The 18,829-nt window shown below is 32.8% G+C and overlaps 1 protein-coding gene across 1 annotated transcript in view; it reads left to right on the forward strand.

The window, feature by feature from the left end:
• Positions 1–2,349: 2,349 nt before the first annotated feature.
• LOC129000595 (putative glucosylceramidase 4) overlaps positions 2,350–18,829 on the forward strand; it is a 67,249-nt gene continuing 50,769 nt past the window's right edge. Inside the window, exon 1 of the mRNA XM_054427556.1 lies at positions 2,350–2,419. Coding sequence (XP_054283531.1) covers positions 2,350–2,419 — 70 coding nt within the window. The remainder of the gene's footprint in view (positions 2,420–18,829) is intronic.

Here is an 18,829-nt window from a genome sequence, read left to right on the forward strand (position 1 = left end):
CAAGGGCATTATTCCAGCTTAAATATTTTTAGCAATGAAAGTGGTACCGATGATTGTTTTAGTTTTAGCATATCAAAAATACACTAAGGCTTCTTAGACATTGGGAATTTTGAAAATTTGAAAACTGACGACTCCATTTAGGGGTTATTATTCCCCTACAACTGCTCAGTTTACAGTTTTCGGAGTTTCCTAAAAAAATGTTCTCGATATCTTAAGGAGTTTAAAACTAAAAATTTAAGTACAAGTAGGAAAACTTGACATTTCTTATAGTACAATCTACAAACATCATTCATATTCTATATACACATATTTATTAGTATCTAATCCAATGTAAAAGAAAATTTTTCAATTAACTTACGTTGGAAACTAGTATCTATAACGTAATAAGGAAAAAGTGTGTCAAACAAAATTCATAGAAGGGTAAAAGATAAAAGTGTACTCTTTGTAGCCAATTAAATGCTATCAACCGTGTACTTTAATACATAAAGTGTAGGTTGCCCTATTTCTACAAATAGATCACACAACTGTATTTATGTTATTGAGGTTCTCGACTTCAATTTTTATTTACGATACCATAATTTAAATGCACATTTTCTTTCTCATTATTATGTTTTTTCTTACTATGTAGTTTGTGTTATGTTTTTTTTTTTACATAATTTCAATGTATTAGGGGCAACGGTATTTAATGACGAATGCAGGAAAATATATAGCAATAATATGAAATGCTTGTTTGTGATTTTTAAGCAGCCTAATCTTATTTATTTATTTTATTTTCCAACGGCATAGCCACTTTACAGTAAAAATACATTTACGACTAGAAATAAACAGAAATAAATAGTTAATAGGTTGTAGCAAATAGTGAACAGTAACAAATAAATAGTAATAATATAAATATTTAAAATCATAAATAGAAAGTTATAAATAGCAACAAGTATGAAGTGCTTGAGTGAGATAAAAAAATACAGTGTGAAATTGTACAATAGATATGAACATACAGTAGGATGGATGCAGGAAGAAACAAAAATAATACAGTCTACCAATTTTGCATACATTAAAGACATGATAAATCAATTGGTGAAAATCTAGCGTCAGGTGGTAGTTTATGCTCGTGCAGGTTCAAGACGTGAAGAGCTTGAAAGCTGTAAGATCTTCTGATGTGAGATATTGTGTCGCATAACAGGTCACAGTCCGGAGCAACACGGTTTCCAAGCCAGGCAAGAAGAGCTAGAGTGCTGTGGAAGTCGAATGACGTGGTGTAGTGCCTTCCGGACGAAGAGTTTCCTATTCTTAGAGCCAGAGGGTACTTTGCAATATATTTTGGACAGGATGTCTTAGTTAAATCAGATAAATTAATTATGTATATATTTAAAAATATTATTTAGGTACATTGTGTTCATATTACTGATAAATATTTAAAATAGGTTCACAGACCTTTTTATTCTATTTTCCTTTAATAGAAGGTAGCAACTGTTTTGGTGTTGTCTCGACCACAAAATTGTGTAAAGTGTACTAAGCTAAGGTATAAAGTCATTGGCATCGGCGCCAAATTAGTGCTCTTCACCGGATCTGTACAATAATTGGACATGGGTATAGTGGACTGTCCCTTAAAACATACTTTGCTAGAAAAGTATGTTGCCTACGGCTTGAGAATAATCGGAATGTTAGAAAATACCAATGCACACATCATTGTTATACCGAAACTAATGTAAGCATATTTATGGTTGTAGCTTACCTAATTACTGCAGTCTACAACGTGTATATTATGTAAATTTACCTATGTCCTTTCAATAATCGTGTCTGAAATAGAAGGTGTAAATTGCTAATATCTGACAACCCTTTCTTACCGTTCTTATTCTCTTACAATATCTCGAATATCTCATTATGCCTAAACCACCTCGAAGTATGTTACGATTTTAACTTCATTAAACATTTTAAAGTAATCATCTAGATCACCTAAGAGCCAGGACGTTGGCATCAGTTCAAATGATATTCCCACAGTGTTCGTGTATGTGTGTGCGTGTATGAGTCTGTTCGTGATGGAGCTTGTTCGCTACGCTTCTTGATTATAGGGTTCTGCCTAGATTGAAACGTCACTCGCGGGTCAGCCTCCTCAGAAGTCTGGCCTTGAGACGGATACGTCTCACTCGGGGCAACAATCAAGTGCATTAGAACCTCGGAGAAAGAGTTGTAGAGTTGGGAGACTGAAAGCGCGGGACATGGAAGACGAAAAGGGCGGGTAGACGTAGTGTGTAGAGTTCAACATTCTAGGTTATGTCCATTCATTCGACACTAATATTATTCTTTTGTATATTCACCCTCTATAGATATATATGATAAAGCGGACTCATAATGGCAAACCCAATGGTAGAAGGCTTCAGGAAAACCAAGGCTGCGGTGGGGGGACCAAGTGCTGAAGGATGTAAGAAGAATAGGAGCAAGAGAGGAAATGACAGAAGATAGAGTAGAATGGAGGTGGATTGGCGTGGTTAAAAACCATCTTAGGGTTACATGGCCACTGGAGTAAGAATGTATAGATAAATACAGGGTGAGCAACTTAACTGTGACATCATTGATACCCAGAAACTATTATACTTAAAGAACAAATTAAATGGACACATAAATGAACACATAAAAAACATTAAAGATCCATGAAGGCTTACTCTAATATTGATTCCACTTTTCCTTAAAAAATGACCGACATTTTCCAATACTTACTTTAAAATCGTTATTGAACTTCCAATATTTTATGATTGTTTTAGAATGTGAATGCCATTAAAACCCGTATTTATTCCTCAAACATTTTTAGCCAATTCTTGCCGTATACAATCAGCGTCCTGAAGCTCAAACATAAAAAAATAAATGGAGTAAGTTTGGAGAAAAAAATTAAAATAATTTCTTAAAACTGCAAGAAATACTAAATCATCATATTTATTTGTTACTAATTGGACACACTGCTAACTTTTTGCACCATTTCATTGCAAACCAATCTAAAAGAAATACGCTATTACCGCGTTTTTTGTGTACCGCTATATGAGATGAATTGCTATTGTTTTGGTCTCTAAAGCTAATTTCGTATGTCACACATAGCCGTATATTTTCTTACGTCATTCACCTGTACAGTTTTTATCCGATAAATAGGTCCATTTCCAATCTTTATAATGAAGATAAAATGGCGACCTAAATAGGCAAGGCCGTTTAACTATGTCTGATGGGGGCGACAAATCATCGGTTCACCGACACATCAACCCTGATTTAATGCCTGGTTCAATCATCCCCTCCTGCTAATCCAGCATCCCTTAATCCGTGCTTACATCAGCCCAAATGCGTTCTATTAGGATTAACACATTTCTCACAGAGTTCTTCGTACGAGAAACATTTCTTGCAAAATCTTTATTTCTTGTCCTTGCCAAATGTAATGGTTTGTTTAAGTCTTTAGTAATGTATTTGCATCAATAGTTTACTTTTCAGTATAATTTGGTTTAAGAGACGAAATGTCAGTATGAAATAATAGTTCTATTGATTACTAATAATATAGTTTTTACTTATGTTATTTTACGAAAATTGAGTCTGGATAATTATGTTGTATAGTTTAGATTGTTTCATCGCAGGTTTTTAAACCTTTTTTTTAAATTATTTGGCAACAATAGTGTAAATTGTCTTATAGTAGGTTTTTAAACCATTTTCAATATTATTTGGTAACTAAGAGGCCGATATTTACATAGGCCGATTTTTACAAGTCAAGTCGTTGAACGTCAATGATTTAGACTAGAATAATGTGTTGTTAAATTTAATAGCATATTTACATGAAATAGCTTAAATAATGATACTAGAAAGAAGAAAATGTGCTAATGGAGAAAATCATGTTGATAAATGAACACGAAATTATTACCAGTACTCTGCTTTTAATCCCTTCACAAACAATTATTTTACGTTCTGTTTGTATATCATAGGACGCTAGTTTTAGCCCAGAACTGTTTTACACATTGCTTCAGGATAGTCTTAGAGGGTGAGCGGCATTATAACACAGATAAAACCCATTGATTATTTTCAGGATTTGAACCCGAGACCTCAGACACCAAGGACACGCGCTCTGCCACAAGACCAGCTCGCTCCCACACCTCACGCACAATGGTAATTCACAGAAAAAAGAGATAACACAGGCACCCACTGTATCTTGAATAATTCGAGAAAGTCCTCCTTGGTGCATCTTCACTGTCATTTAACAACTCATAATAGTGGTGCCAATAAAGGGGAGTATTGCTGAAGGTATAAATCATGGAAGTTCTAATTTCACCTTCGGAATAAAATTAGCATTTTGGACTTGTTGCTGAGGGTCTTAACATGCAGTAGATAAACCCCGAAGGGTCTAAAATTACGGTAAAAAAAATTAACCACTGTTATTGTTTAGACCTTGCGGGATTTATACTTTTAGCACACAATATATATTGTGTAAATAAAGGTTTGTAAACGAGAGTTCAAAGGGTCTAAATCCCCAAAGGTCCAATCAGACCTTTGGCATACAGTTTGCATGTTGGACTACAAATAATGACAAAATGCGAACAGTGGTGCAAGGTATAGTTCTCTTCAGACCTTTCACTCCTCGCCCGAATTACAAATTTATGCGAACCCTAATATTTCCATGACGATGAATTCTTGCTAGAGGACTGTGATAATCGTTGAACACTTATTTCGGTGGAATAACTCTTGGATCCAATTAGCCGCTGAGGTTTGAAACGTGATAAGATCGTGTAATTTAGGACTGTCGATCAGTGAGAAGTCTCCATATCAGATGTGTCAGCTTCAAGTAGTTTGCTACGTCTACGTTATAAACAGGGACATATAATGGTCAGTTCCCGATTTAGTACAGATTACTCGAATTAATACCTTCTTTGGATTTTTCCAAGTTGATATTTGTGTCCAGTTTGATGAAGAGATTATACTACGCTTGCGTACTCCAATAGCTTGTTCCAACAAAGCTTCCAGGATGTCATCTATGTACGCACGGAAGATGAATCCCAAAAGTCTTGATAATCTTGGGCAGAATGAGTCAATGTGCAGATATAGACAAATATCATTAATTGAGATCTGATATCAAAATCTCTCCAATATTTGTTATTAGTAATTTTCTCTTACGTATGGTAACGGGTAACATGTAATTCCAGAGCATTGGTATTATGCGTCGTGATAAGTTGATCATAGAACATTTTCTATCATTTATAGTCATTGCGTTTTGTTACCATATCACAATTTGGTACCATCTTTGGATATTTGTATCGTGTAAGTAATCACAAATATATGTTTCAAGTGTTGTTTGGCGTACTTCAATTTACTTTTTGACCATTGATTGAGTAGATTGGAATGAATTGTGTTGATTTGTTTCTGTCTCAACTCTGTTTCTTTAACCAGGGATATTTATTGACTGGTCCAGTATAGAAATAAACGGTTTCTAGCTTTTTTTCTTATACTAGGCATTTTAACACTCTAGCCCCACATTACCCCAGGAAATGTGGTGTTCTACTCAAATGCACAGACAAAGACTTGAGAATGCTCACATAATGCGTTTATTTTGTTTAGTAACTAAAAACATCTCGCCGGAAACGTGTGTTAACGCGTTAACGTCACTAACGACTGTAAGATGGGTCTTGTCGGATGTCGACGTAGGGCCTTCATCTCAGTTTGATAGAGTCTAATTGATTGTAGATACAAGAGATGTTCACAGAAGCCTAACAGCATCCCAGTCAGTTGTCTGTTGTTGCTTTGTGTTTGGGCAAGGAAGAGGCGAAGATTTTGGTGTACATTAGTGATTGTAATAAAGGCGCAGGTGATTGTAGTAATAGCTTAGTACGGGGACGGTGACGTCGTCCAGCTCCAGCTACTAGGAGGTCACGAATTGTGGATATTTAATAATCATGTACTGTGGATTACTATCCTGGTAATTAGCCCAATTCGTTATTTACAAGGCGAAATGTGATCGGATTCCACTATAAACTGTAAGTCCCTTAAGATGCTATTTGCTGTATGTGCTGTTATTAACAGCTGTGTCTATGGAATGTGTCGGCCTTAGTCACTAGAACAATAAAATATTACGCCACTCATCATACACTTTTTAAAATACGCACATAGTGGCGTCCAAATCTTAAATAGATTAATTGACCATATTCTCAGTAATTCCAGATAACACAGTACACATGGTATACTGGCCTTTGGAGTAGTTGCAGATGGTAATTTTTAAAGCAGTATCAGACTAGTAAAGCCCATCAACAAATTTACTCATATCCAAATTCGTTCGCCTAGTCACATACTTACACATCATGTCCCCTATACCTTTCAGTGGTATTTCGCATTACTGTTTTGTGGATTCCGCAACGTGGACGAAGTTCTAGAGACAAAATGTGATACGGCAATTCTATGTAGACCACGACTTTCAGTGATCGACTTATTTAATTATTGCGAAATAAAAAGACCTGATTGTAGTAATTAAAATTTGTATAGAACACTCTGTATATCTATTGATCAAAGTTCCTATTTTATGAAACAATCATGGGATTGATTATACTAAATGTTAGTGTTGGGTAAGTAAATGTTTCTAATAAAGAAAATGTAAATATTTATTAAGGGATTTTGTGTGACCAACGGAACAATGATATTAAGGGTGTCCCAATAAGAACGCCGGATTTCAGGAGCGTCTTATCCTTATCTGTATTTCAATAGGAATTCCCTAACTATCAGCGATGTTATCAGTATTAGGTCCCATTTGTAGTCATGAATCGCTACACGACGGATCAACGCGTGGTTATGGTTAAAGTGCACTACAAGTACGGGGAATGTTTCGCTGAAACGGTGCGGAAGCTGCGCGTTATTTTCGGCCGGGACAATGCACCAAATGAGTCATCTGTCCGAAGATTGATTTCTAAGTTCGAAGAATCTGGCTCAGTTTTGGACATTAGAAGACCAGTGCGCAGTCGGTCAGGACGCTCCCTTGAAAATATTGAGGCTGTACATGATAGTGTAGAGGACGACGCAAGAAAATCGATTCGTCGGCGAAGTCAGCAGTTAGGCCTAGCTCGGAGCACAGTACAAAGAATTTTGGTAAAAGACCTTCACATGTTCCCTTACAAAATTCAACTAACACAAGAAATCAAGCCAAGAGATCCCGTAAAACGGCTTGAATTTGTAAACTGGGTGGTGGGCAATCAAGAAGAAAATGACGCGTTTTCAAAAACTTTGCTGTTCAGTGATGAAGCACACTTTCATCTAAGCGGTTATGTAAATAAGCAAAACTGTAGAATTTGGGGAACTGAAAATCCTCGCCTCATTGCAGAAAACCCGTTATATCCTCCGCGTGTTACAGTTTGGTGTGGGTTTTGGTCAAATGGAGTCATTGGTCCATACTTCTTTGAAAACGAGGATGAAAATGCTTTGACTGTAAATGGTGAACGTTACAGGGAAATGATACGAGAGTTTCTCTGGCCTGAGCTTGAGGAGATGGACCTGGAAAACATGTGGTTTCAACAGGACGGCGCAACATGCCATACTTCTAGAGATTCAATTAATTTGTTGCACGAACGATTCCCAGGACGTGTAATTTCGAAACATGGTGATCGGAACTGGCCAGCAAGATCGTGCGATTTAACACCGTGTGACTACTTTCTTTGGGGATATTTAAAGTCGCTTGTTTTCGCCAATAATCCTCAAACAATCCAAGACCTGAAGGAGGAAATTATTCGTGCGATTAATGGAATTCAACAGGAAGTGTGTGAAAAAGTTATGGAAAACTTTGTCAAGAGATGTCGGGCTTGTCAGCAAGCAGCAGGTGGGCACTTACAAGACATAATATACCATTACTAATCGGAGATACTATACTTTAAGATTCATGTATCATATTGTAAATTTAGCGTGAAAATATATGGTTTGTTAACGTTTCAAATCCGGCGTTCTTATTGGGACACCCTTTAGATTTTTTCAATGTCATAAGTTTAGAGGTTATCGTGTTTATACAAGTAACAAAAATTTTAATTGAGCTTGCATACAAAAATATAGGACACGGAATTCACCAAAGTCACTCTGTCGCTTCGCCTATAGGTGTTAAGCAAATCTGATCACTTTGGTTGGAAAAACAAAGAAATTAGTTTGCACCAGCACTTTCTTGAATATTCAAACGATTAAACTATTGTAAACAGAAATAATTCATTTAATGGATTCCTTGACCGCTCAATGTCAAAAGAAGACGATGCCGTTTCCGGTCTGATGAGATTCACCGGAAGTCGCTATGCTTGGCAGGGTAGCCAACGGCCAGTACCAGAATAATAAAAGTCGACCCCGACATGTACAGTGTGCGGCGCTTCCTCCATGTCAAGTCCATAAAACAAAGCACTGTTCATTCTTGTTCTTATTTTTTGGGATTATGTTTGGTCGTAGGTTATATCTTATGAAATACTGACATAAATACTGTCATATCATCATTTTTTTTCAACGTCAACATATAATATTATACGCATTGTAATATAATTCTAAAGTGTAAGAATTTAATTTTGACATGGTATTGGACGATTTGCCAAGAACAAATCCTTCGCCATTTACATTAGATGTAAATGAGTTAGTGAACGAAATGAGGTAGCATAGAAATACAGTGCAAAGAGTTGAAAGGCGTATTTTTTTTCTTAGCACAACACATGCAATGATAATAGAGGAGTTATTTACATTTCAATTGAATTTATAGTACCAATTAATAACTGTACATTTAATTAAATTATACCTAATTGACGTAATTTTGGTGTTAATTTTACGCCACAGTAATATTTTTTGACAATTGGTTATACATCGAAATGAATAATTATTGTTATATGTATATTAATATGTTTAATAAAATAACTAGTACTTGTTCTTTTAAGAAACCTTCATAAACATAAAAGTAAAAGTTGTAAAACAATTTTCAAAAGTAACGGTATAATAACATAATCTCTGTGAGCATTGTATATACATTGTAATTTATTCAAAACAAGCATTATCACTAAGTCATTATCATTTAAACAGAAATCTTAAAAAAAAACTCAAATTTAGTTCTTAAGAGTAGCTGTTTCAGCTTTATATATTTAACGGGTTTTAAAAGTTCAGACAAAACGGTAGAAATAAAAGGAAACGATTTAAAATGTAATCCGGTCATTTCATAAAAGTTTGAATAGGAAGTAAAACTTGAATCTGAATTGAAGTTGAAAAGAAATTTATCATTCTGTGCTTAAACTTCTTTCGGATTTTAATATTAATTTCGGCGCATTGTTTTACTTCTTTGTCTTTATTGTCGTTACTGCATTTTGCACAACTTTAGCCGAGTAACAATAATTTTTTTTTATGTCTTTTGTACCAACGATTGTATTAATTTTCTAAATTATTATAGTTTGAAATCCAAGTTAAAATATAGTCCATAAATGGGAGAAAAGGATTCTGGCCTATCTTGTCTTGGCACTAGGAGAATGGAATCAATTCTCTGTTTCGACGGTTTTGCGCCATTTTATTTAACAGTGTTCACTATCCTATTATACAAAATTCCACTGGCTCGGGTGTTAATAAAATATATAACATAGCAATGCCATGGTGCGTGATTATTTCAAACATGTCCATCCAGAACCCTTATTGGTTACAGTTTTGAAAACGAAATAGTTTAAGAAATTGAAATTCCCACAAACTTTATACAAAACAGCCCAATATTTTGAGGGTTGAGAAAACAAAGACGCAAAAATATGTCGCAATCGCACTGGTGTAATAAATTCAAAATTAAATTTACTTCACGTTATTCCCTCCCCCCCCCCTTCTGTTTATTCCAACTAGCTTTAAGCTCTCCTTTAATACGGTCTCAAGAAGTCTCAACTCAGATGAGGAAACATAAATATACATATATATATATATATATATATATATATATATATATATATATATATATATATATATATATATATATATCTTTACGAAACCCTCTCACACATAACATGAATGCAACAGTTATATTGTTTCCTTATGAAACATAACTAAAACTATGTCCATCCCTTTCAATTTTTAAGACGATCGTTACTATTCATAAATTATATGCAAACAAATAATTTTTAAAGTATGTTCGAAAAAACTAAGTTTTTATTTTGTAAATATTTATTTTCAAAATATCTTAAGGATGAAATAATTAAAAAGAAAGAATGAATTGTAACAAATAACCATCTATATAGTTTAATGGTAAAACCAAGTAGTATTAAACCATAAAAAAATAGTCTTTGCTGGATTTTTTCATATGAGCATATTTTAAAGGATTGCTAAGATTCGAATTCAGAAACCGTCTTCAAGGCGGCCGAGAGCTCGCAACCGTGAAGGGAATTTCAAGTGGATTAGCGTCAACTAAACATAACACGTTCTTAATAATTCGTTCACGACATTCATTCGATTATTCCTTCTCTCAGTTTGGTGACTGCTACAGTACTTTTCCCGTTGCAACACAAATATGTAAAAATTCACAATAGATGTGGTGAGATTGTTCCTACAAACAATCTATGTATGTTTTGTTGTTATCAATAAATAATATGACTAGAAATGGACATAATATTTCTTTTTAAAGGGTGTACTATCTTTGTTGTTAGTTTTTTACATTCTATATTAATGACAGCTAATGTGTCATCTTTCTACATTCAAATTAAAAGACTACACAATGTAAACTGAAAGATTATTTTTCCAAATTAGGAAAAATAATCAAACAAATAGATTTAGAATTTAAATCGAGAAACTTTAAGAAAATAAATTATTGAAACAGACAGGAGAAGTAATATTATTTCTATTGTGTGTTTAAGGCTTTGCAACTCGCTGGCATCAAAAGAAACGCGGTGAGAAATCCATAAAAAGCAATGTAAAATAAAGAACGTATTACTGTATTTTGTTTAGGAATGGATTGGCGTTTTTTTTTTACAAGTCTCTATTTCTAGCGAAAATCACTTATTAGAAACAATAATAACTCTTAGTAGTAGGTCTAATTAATATTTTACACGGCTATCAAATTGGCTGACCAAATTTTGATGATTATATTTACTTAAGGTATATAAAATAGTTGAATTTAGCTATTTCTCTGAACACTTCTTTCATAGGGTTTTGGTATATTTTACTTACTTAATGAAAGATTGACTTAAAGAGTAATATTAATTAACTATTCAATAACGGGTGATTTTAATGGAGAAATGACGTTTACATAACAATTTACGCAGAGAGAATTTCGTATGTTGTAAAAACGTTTGGTGTTAAATTAATTAACCATCTGAAAAATTGACTTCTTTCAAAATATGTATACATTAACTGACCTTATAGAAATGTATACTGAATATATCGGAAAATACGAGTAGTTAGAGAGCGACAGTTTGACAAAACCCCCTCACCAGTCAAACGTCAACAACGGCCAGTGTCAAAACCAGACGCGTCAACCTCGTCAACTAATTAATTGACGTTATTTATCAACGAATATTGATTGTGCTTTGTAATTGTTTATATAAATCAATTAAATTTAACTGTTAAGGTTTGAAATTTTTATAATAAAGCGATATATTTGTTTAACTATTGTATGTTTTCCAGTTCTGTTTAATATGTTTATTTTAATATTGTACATTGTATTTTTATGTGAAAACACAATGGCACGGAAGTAATACAATTGCATCGATCTCAGTTCAATGATTTGTGTTAATTAAAGATATATATATATATATATATACACATTTATAGCCTTTAGAAATAGTATGTACATTTATTTGTTCTGTTAATTTGCTTTGTTTTTAGTCTACAATGTTTTGTGTAAACGGGAGTTGATTCACAGCAACAGTTAATGATTACAAAGCAAGCATATTTACGAAGAAAGTCATTTATGAAGATAATTTGGTGCGTTTGCCTTTTTAGAAACTCCAAAAGAAAAGCCACTCTATAAAGTTTAGATGTACGAAAATCAACAAATTATTTGCTTAATTGTGTCGTCTAGCTATATAGTAAGACAAAATGTTTTTTGTAAATGTTTGTTGCGTAGGCATATGTGTTTGTCAACAGCTTTAAAGTTTACGCTACAGTCCGACGAATCAGTTATCATATTATAATATTTTCTCTGTTGCATAGACCCTAAAGATAAGCAATCTGAATACCCTATCTTATAAAAATTGGGTTTCTGTTATATTTAAAAGTGGAAGCTAAAATACATTAGTAACACCTAGAAATGTTTTTAAACCAATCACTTTTTTATTACAGCCTTGAATTAAATTTGCATTTTCATCAACCTAGGCATACAGATGTAAAAGACTTTAAGAATATACCTATTTGTGATATATGTAACCAACCTATCTTACATAATAGCTTACACAATATTGTTTGTATTATACTCCCTGTTTCAGATAAATTTATCTAGTGCTATCTTAATTTAATTTTATTGTTCAAATATAGTATTCTTGCACATTAAAAATAATTAAATATTTATTTAACGTTTTAATTAATTATTTTAAGCTTACCAATGTAAAATTTATAAATAAATAATTATACATTGGTAAGCTTAAGATAATTAATATAAAGAAAATAACAAAACTAATACAACAAGTATTAATTATGAGAAGGTTTAATATTGCAAGAAACCGCACAGAAAAGTATGAAAACAAATAAAGACGCGGAATTCATTTTAAACTTTTGTATCTTGACAGTTAGTGTAATCTTTGACCTGAAGGCAAACGGCAGTTTTGAGACCGGGATATTAATAACGCCTAATTTCCCAAGAGATTTCCACCTTTCCCTTACTTAGTAGCCTTAGGGCCTGGGAGAAAGAATATGATTCCTACTAATGACTATTCGTGGTTGTTTAACTAATAAATGTCAAATAAGTGTACATGTAAAATAACCAAAAGTAAGATATTTTGTTTCCCCACACCAATCATATAAATGGTAAAAGAAATGCTTGTATTGTAAGTTTTCTTGACTCCCTAAAGCGAACAATTAAAATCGTATCTTCTATCTTTAGCCAATAAGAATCGAATTATATGCGTATTACTAACTGTTTGGCTAATTTTACATTATATTTATATATTTGTATATTATACAATATTACAGTATAATTAATATACCATATTTTTTATTTTAATTCGAGTAGGAACCGATGTATGAAATTAAATATATTTATATGTAGCCTTGGTTTCATAGCAAATTTAAAATTATTTCTTATATAGGTCACTAAACTATTATTTTTTAAGTAAATAGTACACTAAGTTGAATATTTTTAGAAAACACAAAACTCTCAATTACGACCAAACGGTTCGGATTCGGACTAGGGTTTATGGCAACTTTTTTGTTTATTTTAAACATTAGAACCCACTGGCGAAGTTATGGGCGTCAATAACTCACCCTGTATACAGGGTGTTCGAAAAAGGTGGGTACATAATTTACGTACTGATTCCTTGAAGTAGAAAATCAAGAATAAAATTCTTTCCAAAATCACTTCGTTAACCAGATATCTGCCATTTAGTATTTTTTACATAAACATTTTCATCTTTAATTTTGTTAAGGGATCTTTATGGGTATGTATGTATAAGAGTAAAATACCCCCGCCGCAGCAAACCTGCAGACTAAGCGAATTTCCATTTGACTGATTGGATTTACACTGAAATGTCTACTTAAATATAACATTTATTCCCGATTTAAATAGAATTAGTTTAAAAAGTACTTAGGTTTGCTGCATCAGGGACTGTAAAACTGTTTTTTTTTGTAAAATGTTAATAGTTAGTAAGAAATAAAAAATTTTCCAAATTTGATCAAAATATGTTCATAAACAAGCAAACTACAACAGTTTACTTATTCTCCATAAGAATAACATGGGTATTTTAAATTTAAAATTTTTTGAAATTTTCTCCGTAACCATTAGGCGCATAATAACGCTTCAATATACTAAATTATTTGTTTTTTTAAGCTCTACAAAATGGTTTAGAAGGAAATTGCAAAATTTTATGTTTTTTTAGTAAAAAATGGGAAAAACCTATTTTTACCCCATAAAACCCCCCATAAACCCCCGTTCCCATGGTTCGATTATGCTGGATCGCGAACTCGTTCGAATAAACGTAGGTTTACACGTTTGTACCAAATTTCATCAAAATCGGATCATTTTTGCTCGAGCTATCGTGCTAACGGACATATATATGTATATATATATATATATATATATGAATTTGAACGAATGGTGTTTTTAGCCTCTAGGGACCTCAAAACGAATAAAAAAATCGGTCCCGCGTCCAGGTCTTACCATGAGTACTACGGTAATAGCTTATTCCCTATATGGGAAATTCGCTAAAAATGAAAGAGTTATTTAAGAAAAAATAATAATCTTGATGATTGTAGACGTTTAATCCCAATGTACATTTCGCCACCGTTGTGGAATCTTCAGGAGCCGATTTGAGTTTCTAATCACATCACTAAAAAAGGGTTAAGTTTAAAACCCCTAAGGTTTCAAAATGGTAGGCATTTACATTTTTTTATCTTAATTTTTTTAGAAATGGCAGATAAAAAAAACATTGTCAAAACACTTATTTAGCATTTAATCCCCTATCAAACGATACCAAGTTCAAAAAGATCGAAAAAGAAATAGCTGAAATACTACGATTTTATTACACTACCGGTACTATATTTTTAAGTTACAAAAATACATATAAAGACTAACATTTAAATTAAAGTAAGAGGATTACAAAACATTATTAATATTATTTTGCAAATAAACATTACTTGAAAATGTAGGAAGAACCATTAAAAATTTGAAAGAAAGTTAACAATTTTTGAAAGTAGGGTGGTTTTTGTGGGTGAAGGGGTGTGATTTTCGGAAAACATCAAAGGGGGTTTTGTAGAAAATTTAATTTTTGACCATAAAAATACTGTATTTTCAAATCCTTGCAGTTTTTTAGTTATAGCCGAAGTTTTGAAATTTTTAGATATCCGCCATTATGGATTTTGGGGGGTTTATATTTGAAAATGGTACTTTTGGAATTTTCTGGATAACTGAAGGGGACTTTACACTCCCTATTCAAATTTCAAGTCTCCAAAAGGTGTCTAAACGGTTCAGTAAATTTCAATGTTCAAAATTAGAAATAAATGTTTCGAATTAGAATAACATGGGGCTCGTAAAAGTGGTAAAATCTATAAAATTGTGACGTCATTATGTGAAATGAGATTTGTAAACAAGGGTTAATACAGTACCATGCCTTGATGACGTGTCAGAAAATCTTCTTGTCTCACTGTTTCTCTGTACCTGGGATGAAGATGAAGATTTCCATTTATGCTGATTTCCCAACAGACGCAGCCAGGGTTGTTCTAATGGTGATTAATCCAAACCAGATGAACTGTTCACACCTCCACTACTTGACTTTACTTCAAGATGAACTTTTTTGAAACCTAAACTAAAGAAATATCAGATTTATAAGAAGAAATATCAGAATTATCAGCTTATTTCACTATTGGTGTTTCTACACCAATCACAACTGCGGATCAGGAACGTTAACAACCGGTTAACAAAGCAAATAACATAACCTAAATGGCATTTTATATACGTAAAAAAAAAATCACCTGTGTGCTATGATAAGTTCATTGTAGTGGTAGAAAAAATATTGTGTATTACGAGCACATTGCGATCTTTTAATTGACAAATAACTATTTACATGAATCGTTTATGGTAAAAACCGTTATATCGATTCTATATTATTTGTATTTATTGTATTCAGAATGTTGTGGACGTCATCGTTGAGTTATCAGCTGCTCGACGCAACCAAACTCGTTTACTTCCGGCTCAATGCGCACTTCCGCTTGATCAGGCAGCACCGCGGGAACGTCTCGGTGACGTTTCAATGCTTCGACATTCGACAAATTTTGAAAATGTTAGTTTTATGAATGGGCTAGTGAAGCCATTATTATTATTTCCCATATTTATCACCTTATGAAAAACTGCAATGATGATTATATAGCCTACATAATGTACTAACGATATAACGTATGCACTATAGTGCCCCTATCGCCTTTGCAAACCATTTATCTATACAAATATTTATATTGATTGATGCACTAATTAGTTAGGATCTATAGTCTTATGCCTTTAAAGAATATTTCCACCACAGCAAATCTGCAGTCTACACAAATTTCCATTTACCTGGATGTATTTCCAACCAATATTTCCTTAAAGTTTTAAATCTATTTTCCATTTCAACGGCTATACTGTATTATAGCTTTATAATCAAGTCTACTTACAGTATTGAAAGTCAATGGTATTTCCAACACATTTTGGCGGCAAGAACAAGGTAACTGGACCAAACAGGTGACGTGACGTGGCATACTCGCGTGCCGGGAGACACGCGGCAGCGACGTGCGTGGAAATCGCACGAGCGTCACCGCCAAACAGCTGACCTACTGAACACAGCTGATCGGGTTTGATACACTTAACAGGGAAACAGCTGATGAGGCTGGATATCGACTAGTAAGAAATCAATTCTTTTACCACATCTTACTTACATTTCCGCTTGTGTGTGTTATCTAGATTACTAAATAATGAACAACAGTGTTTGCTCCCTTTTTTATTAAAATTTAATTAAACCCGGTTGATATACTTGAAGGCCTACATATATTTTCCTTGTTTTCGGATTATTTAGTATCTGCCTAATTTACTCAGGTTTATCAAAAGTAAAATCTAACTCTGAATGTTTGATAGAGTACGAAATTAATTTATTTTCATGGGATATAGTGTCACGGAAAGCAACTCATCAAACATAAAAGACTTTTTTACGTGAAATTGGTTTATTGTTTATACATTTTTGGTCGAAGAGCTTACTTCTTATCTTATATTAATTTGTCCTAACACAAAACTATCGAGAAGTTTGTATAGGTCTTTGGACTAATAGAACTTTGAAAAGGTAAATCAGAAGAGATTGTTATGCGATTATTGACCCTATAAAAATTAGTCACGATAGTAATTTTGCTTTATCTTTATGGAATTTGATCACACATTTGAAGGTGATTAGGACTTACTGCTTCGTTCGCAGTATTTTAAAGTATTAGTGTACAATATTATTTGGCATACATATATATTGATGGCATATTCATGTCTTACTTGGCACTCTTGAATAAGAGTCTCACTAAAGTGCTTTTGAACGTTAAAAAGAATAACAATAGATTTACGGCTGTATTTTCCTGAAGTTAACATTTCGAAAATGTTTGTCAAAGCTGGAAAGATTTACAACTATAGTTGTTCAAAGTTATTTGTTGTGCAAAGGATTATTACATATTACTAAAGCTGCTAGAACAAGCAGTTTCAAAACTTTATTTGTATAGTATTTTATGCATACGACTATTTAATGAACACAGTTCAACGAATATTGAAACATTTTGGAATTTCAAAATTTATATTGTATAAGAATTCAACTTTTTTCCTTTTTTTATTTGAAATATTTATTTAGGTGACAACAAGAATCCATGTTGCCCCGTACGAAAGTATTTTTATAAGTCTATGATAGGTGTTTGTAGAGATCTTGATTTTTTGTACTTACGTCTTCTTGAAAGGTAGCACCACTTAAACGCTGTAGGAACTTTGAACTCCTTAAACCCAAGTATACATAAAGATTATTCAGGTTAGTTTTAAGGTTGAAGGAATCTTCACATATAATTATGCTTGGACATATTAGTGAAGTAAAATACTGGAAGAATCTCGTAAGGTATCCAGTATTGATTTGAGAGTAGTCGTTTGTCCAACATTCATGAAATAAAATTGTTCTACACTAAACTAATACCAAGGAACAGTTTTAAAATATTACTCAATTACTTAAATACGAAATTATAAGATACCACGCTTAATTTTAAATCTCTATTTAATAGGAACATATTAGTTTGATTATTAGATAATCTTTAATGTTTTAAAACGACATATCGTTCTGTTAAAGATTTTTGTAATATCCAATATTTATTTGACAAACCGCCAATATCTCTAATCCGATAGAAAGTCATATTCCTTATGAGCTGAGTTGGTTTAAGGGGAAAAAGTGTTATTTCATCATTCTAAGACCAATGGGTGTCTTAAATTAATACTTGAGATCTTACAAGATTCACTCTGTGTATTAAACCGCGATTGATAGGCGAGAATACTGACATATTATTAATATTTAAGAGGGTTATTTAGTTCTTCCATACTTTGTTTCTTACATGATGACACCTCGGTTTAGAAACCGATGAAGTAAATAAATCAAACATTAATATGTATATAAAATGTATATAAAACGCACTATGCTTGCTAATAAAAAATCAACCGATACACTATTGTGCTATGTATAATATTACGAATACAAATTTGCAAACCTAAGCAAGCTATATATTGAATACTTTCAGTGACGTAACCATTATTATTTAGACAGTTTCGCGATCAGAATCGGAGTTCTATTTTCTCTTTGATTGACAGCTAATGACAACTGACAGCTTGTCAGGGCTGTAGAAGGCTTAGTAGAGCAGATCAGATCGTCTCAGACAGTTGTAGAGTTTGATGGGAAAATTGAATGTCGTTGTTCTGTGAAAGTGAAACAAACTACTTTGAACGTGGTGCATTGTCTTGATGCAAAAAAGTAGCTTAAAATGGTTAAACTATATTAGTTTAAATAAATAATTATTATAATAGTAAATTATAAAATAATAATATAATTTAAACGGAGCTTGCTAGACTTGAAACCATTTGCAGTGCTTTATATGCAAAAATACATTAAATCCGGATTTTTTTCGATTTAATTTGTTCCAAATAATAGTGCATTCTATTAATAGTTGATTCAATTTTCGA

This window comes from Macrosteles quadrilineatus, unplaced genomic scaffold (genome assembly GCF_028750875.1).
Source record: "Macrosteles quadrilineatus isolate MER2022 unplaced genomic scaffold, UCM_ALF_1.0 Scaffold_8__2_contigs__length_117827958, whole genome shotgun sequence".
NCBI lineage: Eukaryota > Metazoa > Arthropoda > Insecta > Hemiptera > Cicadellidae > Macrosteles > Macrosteles quadrilineatus.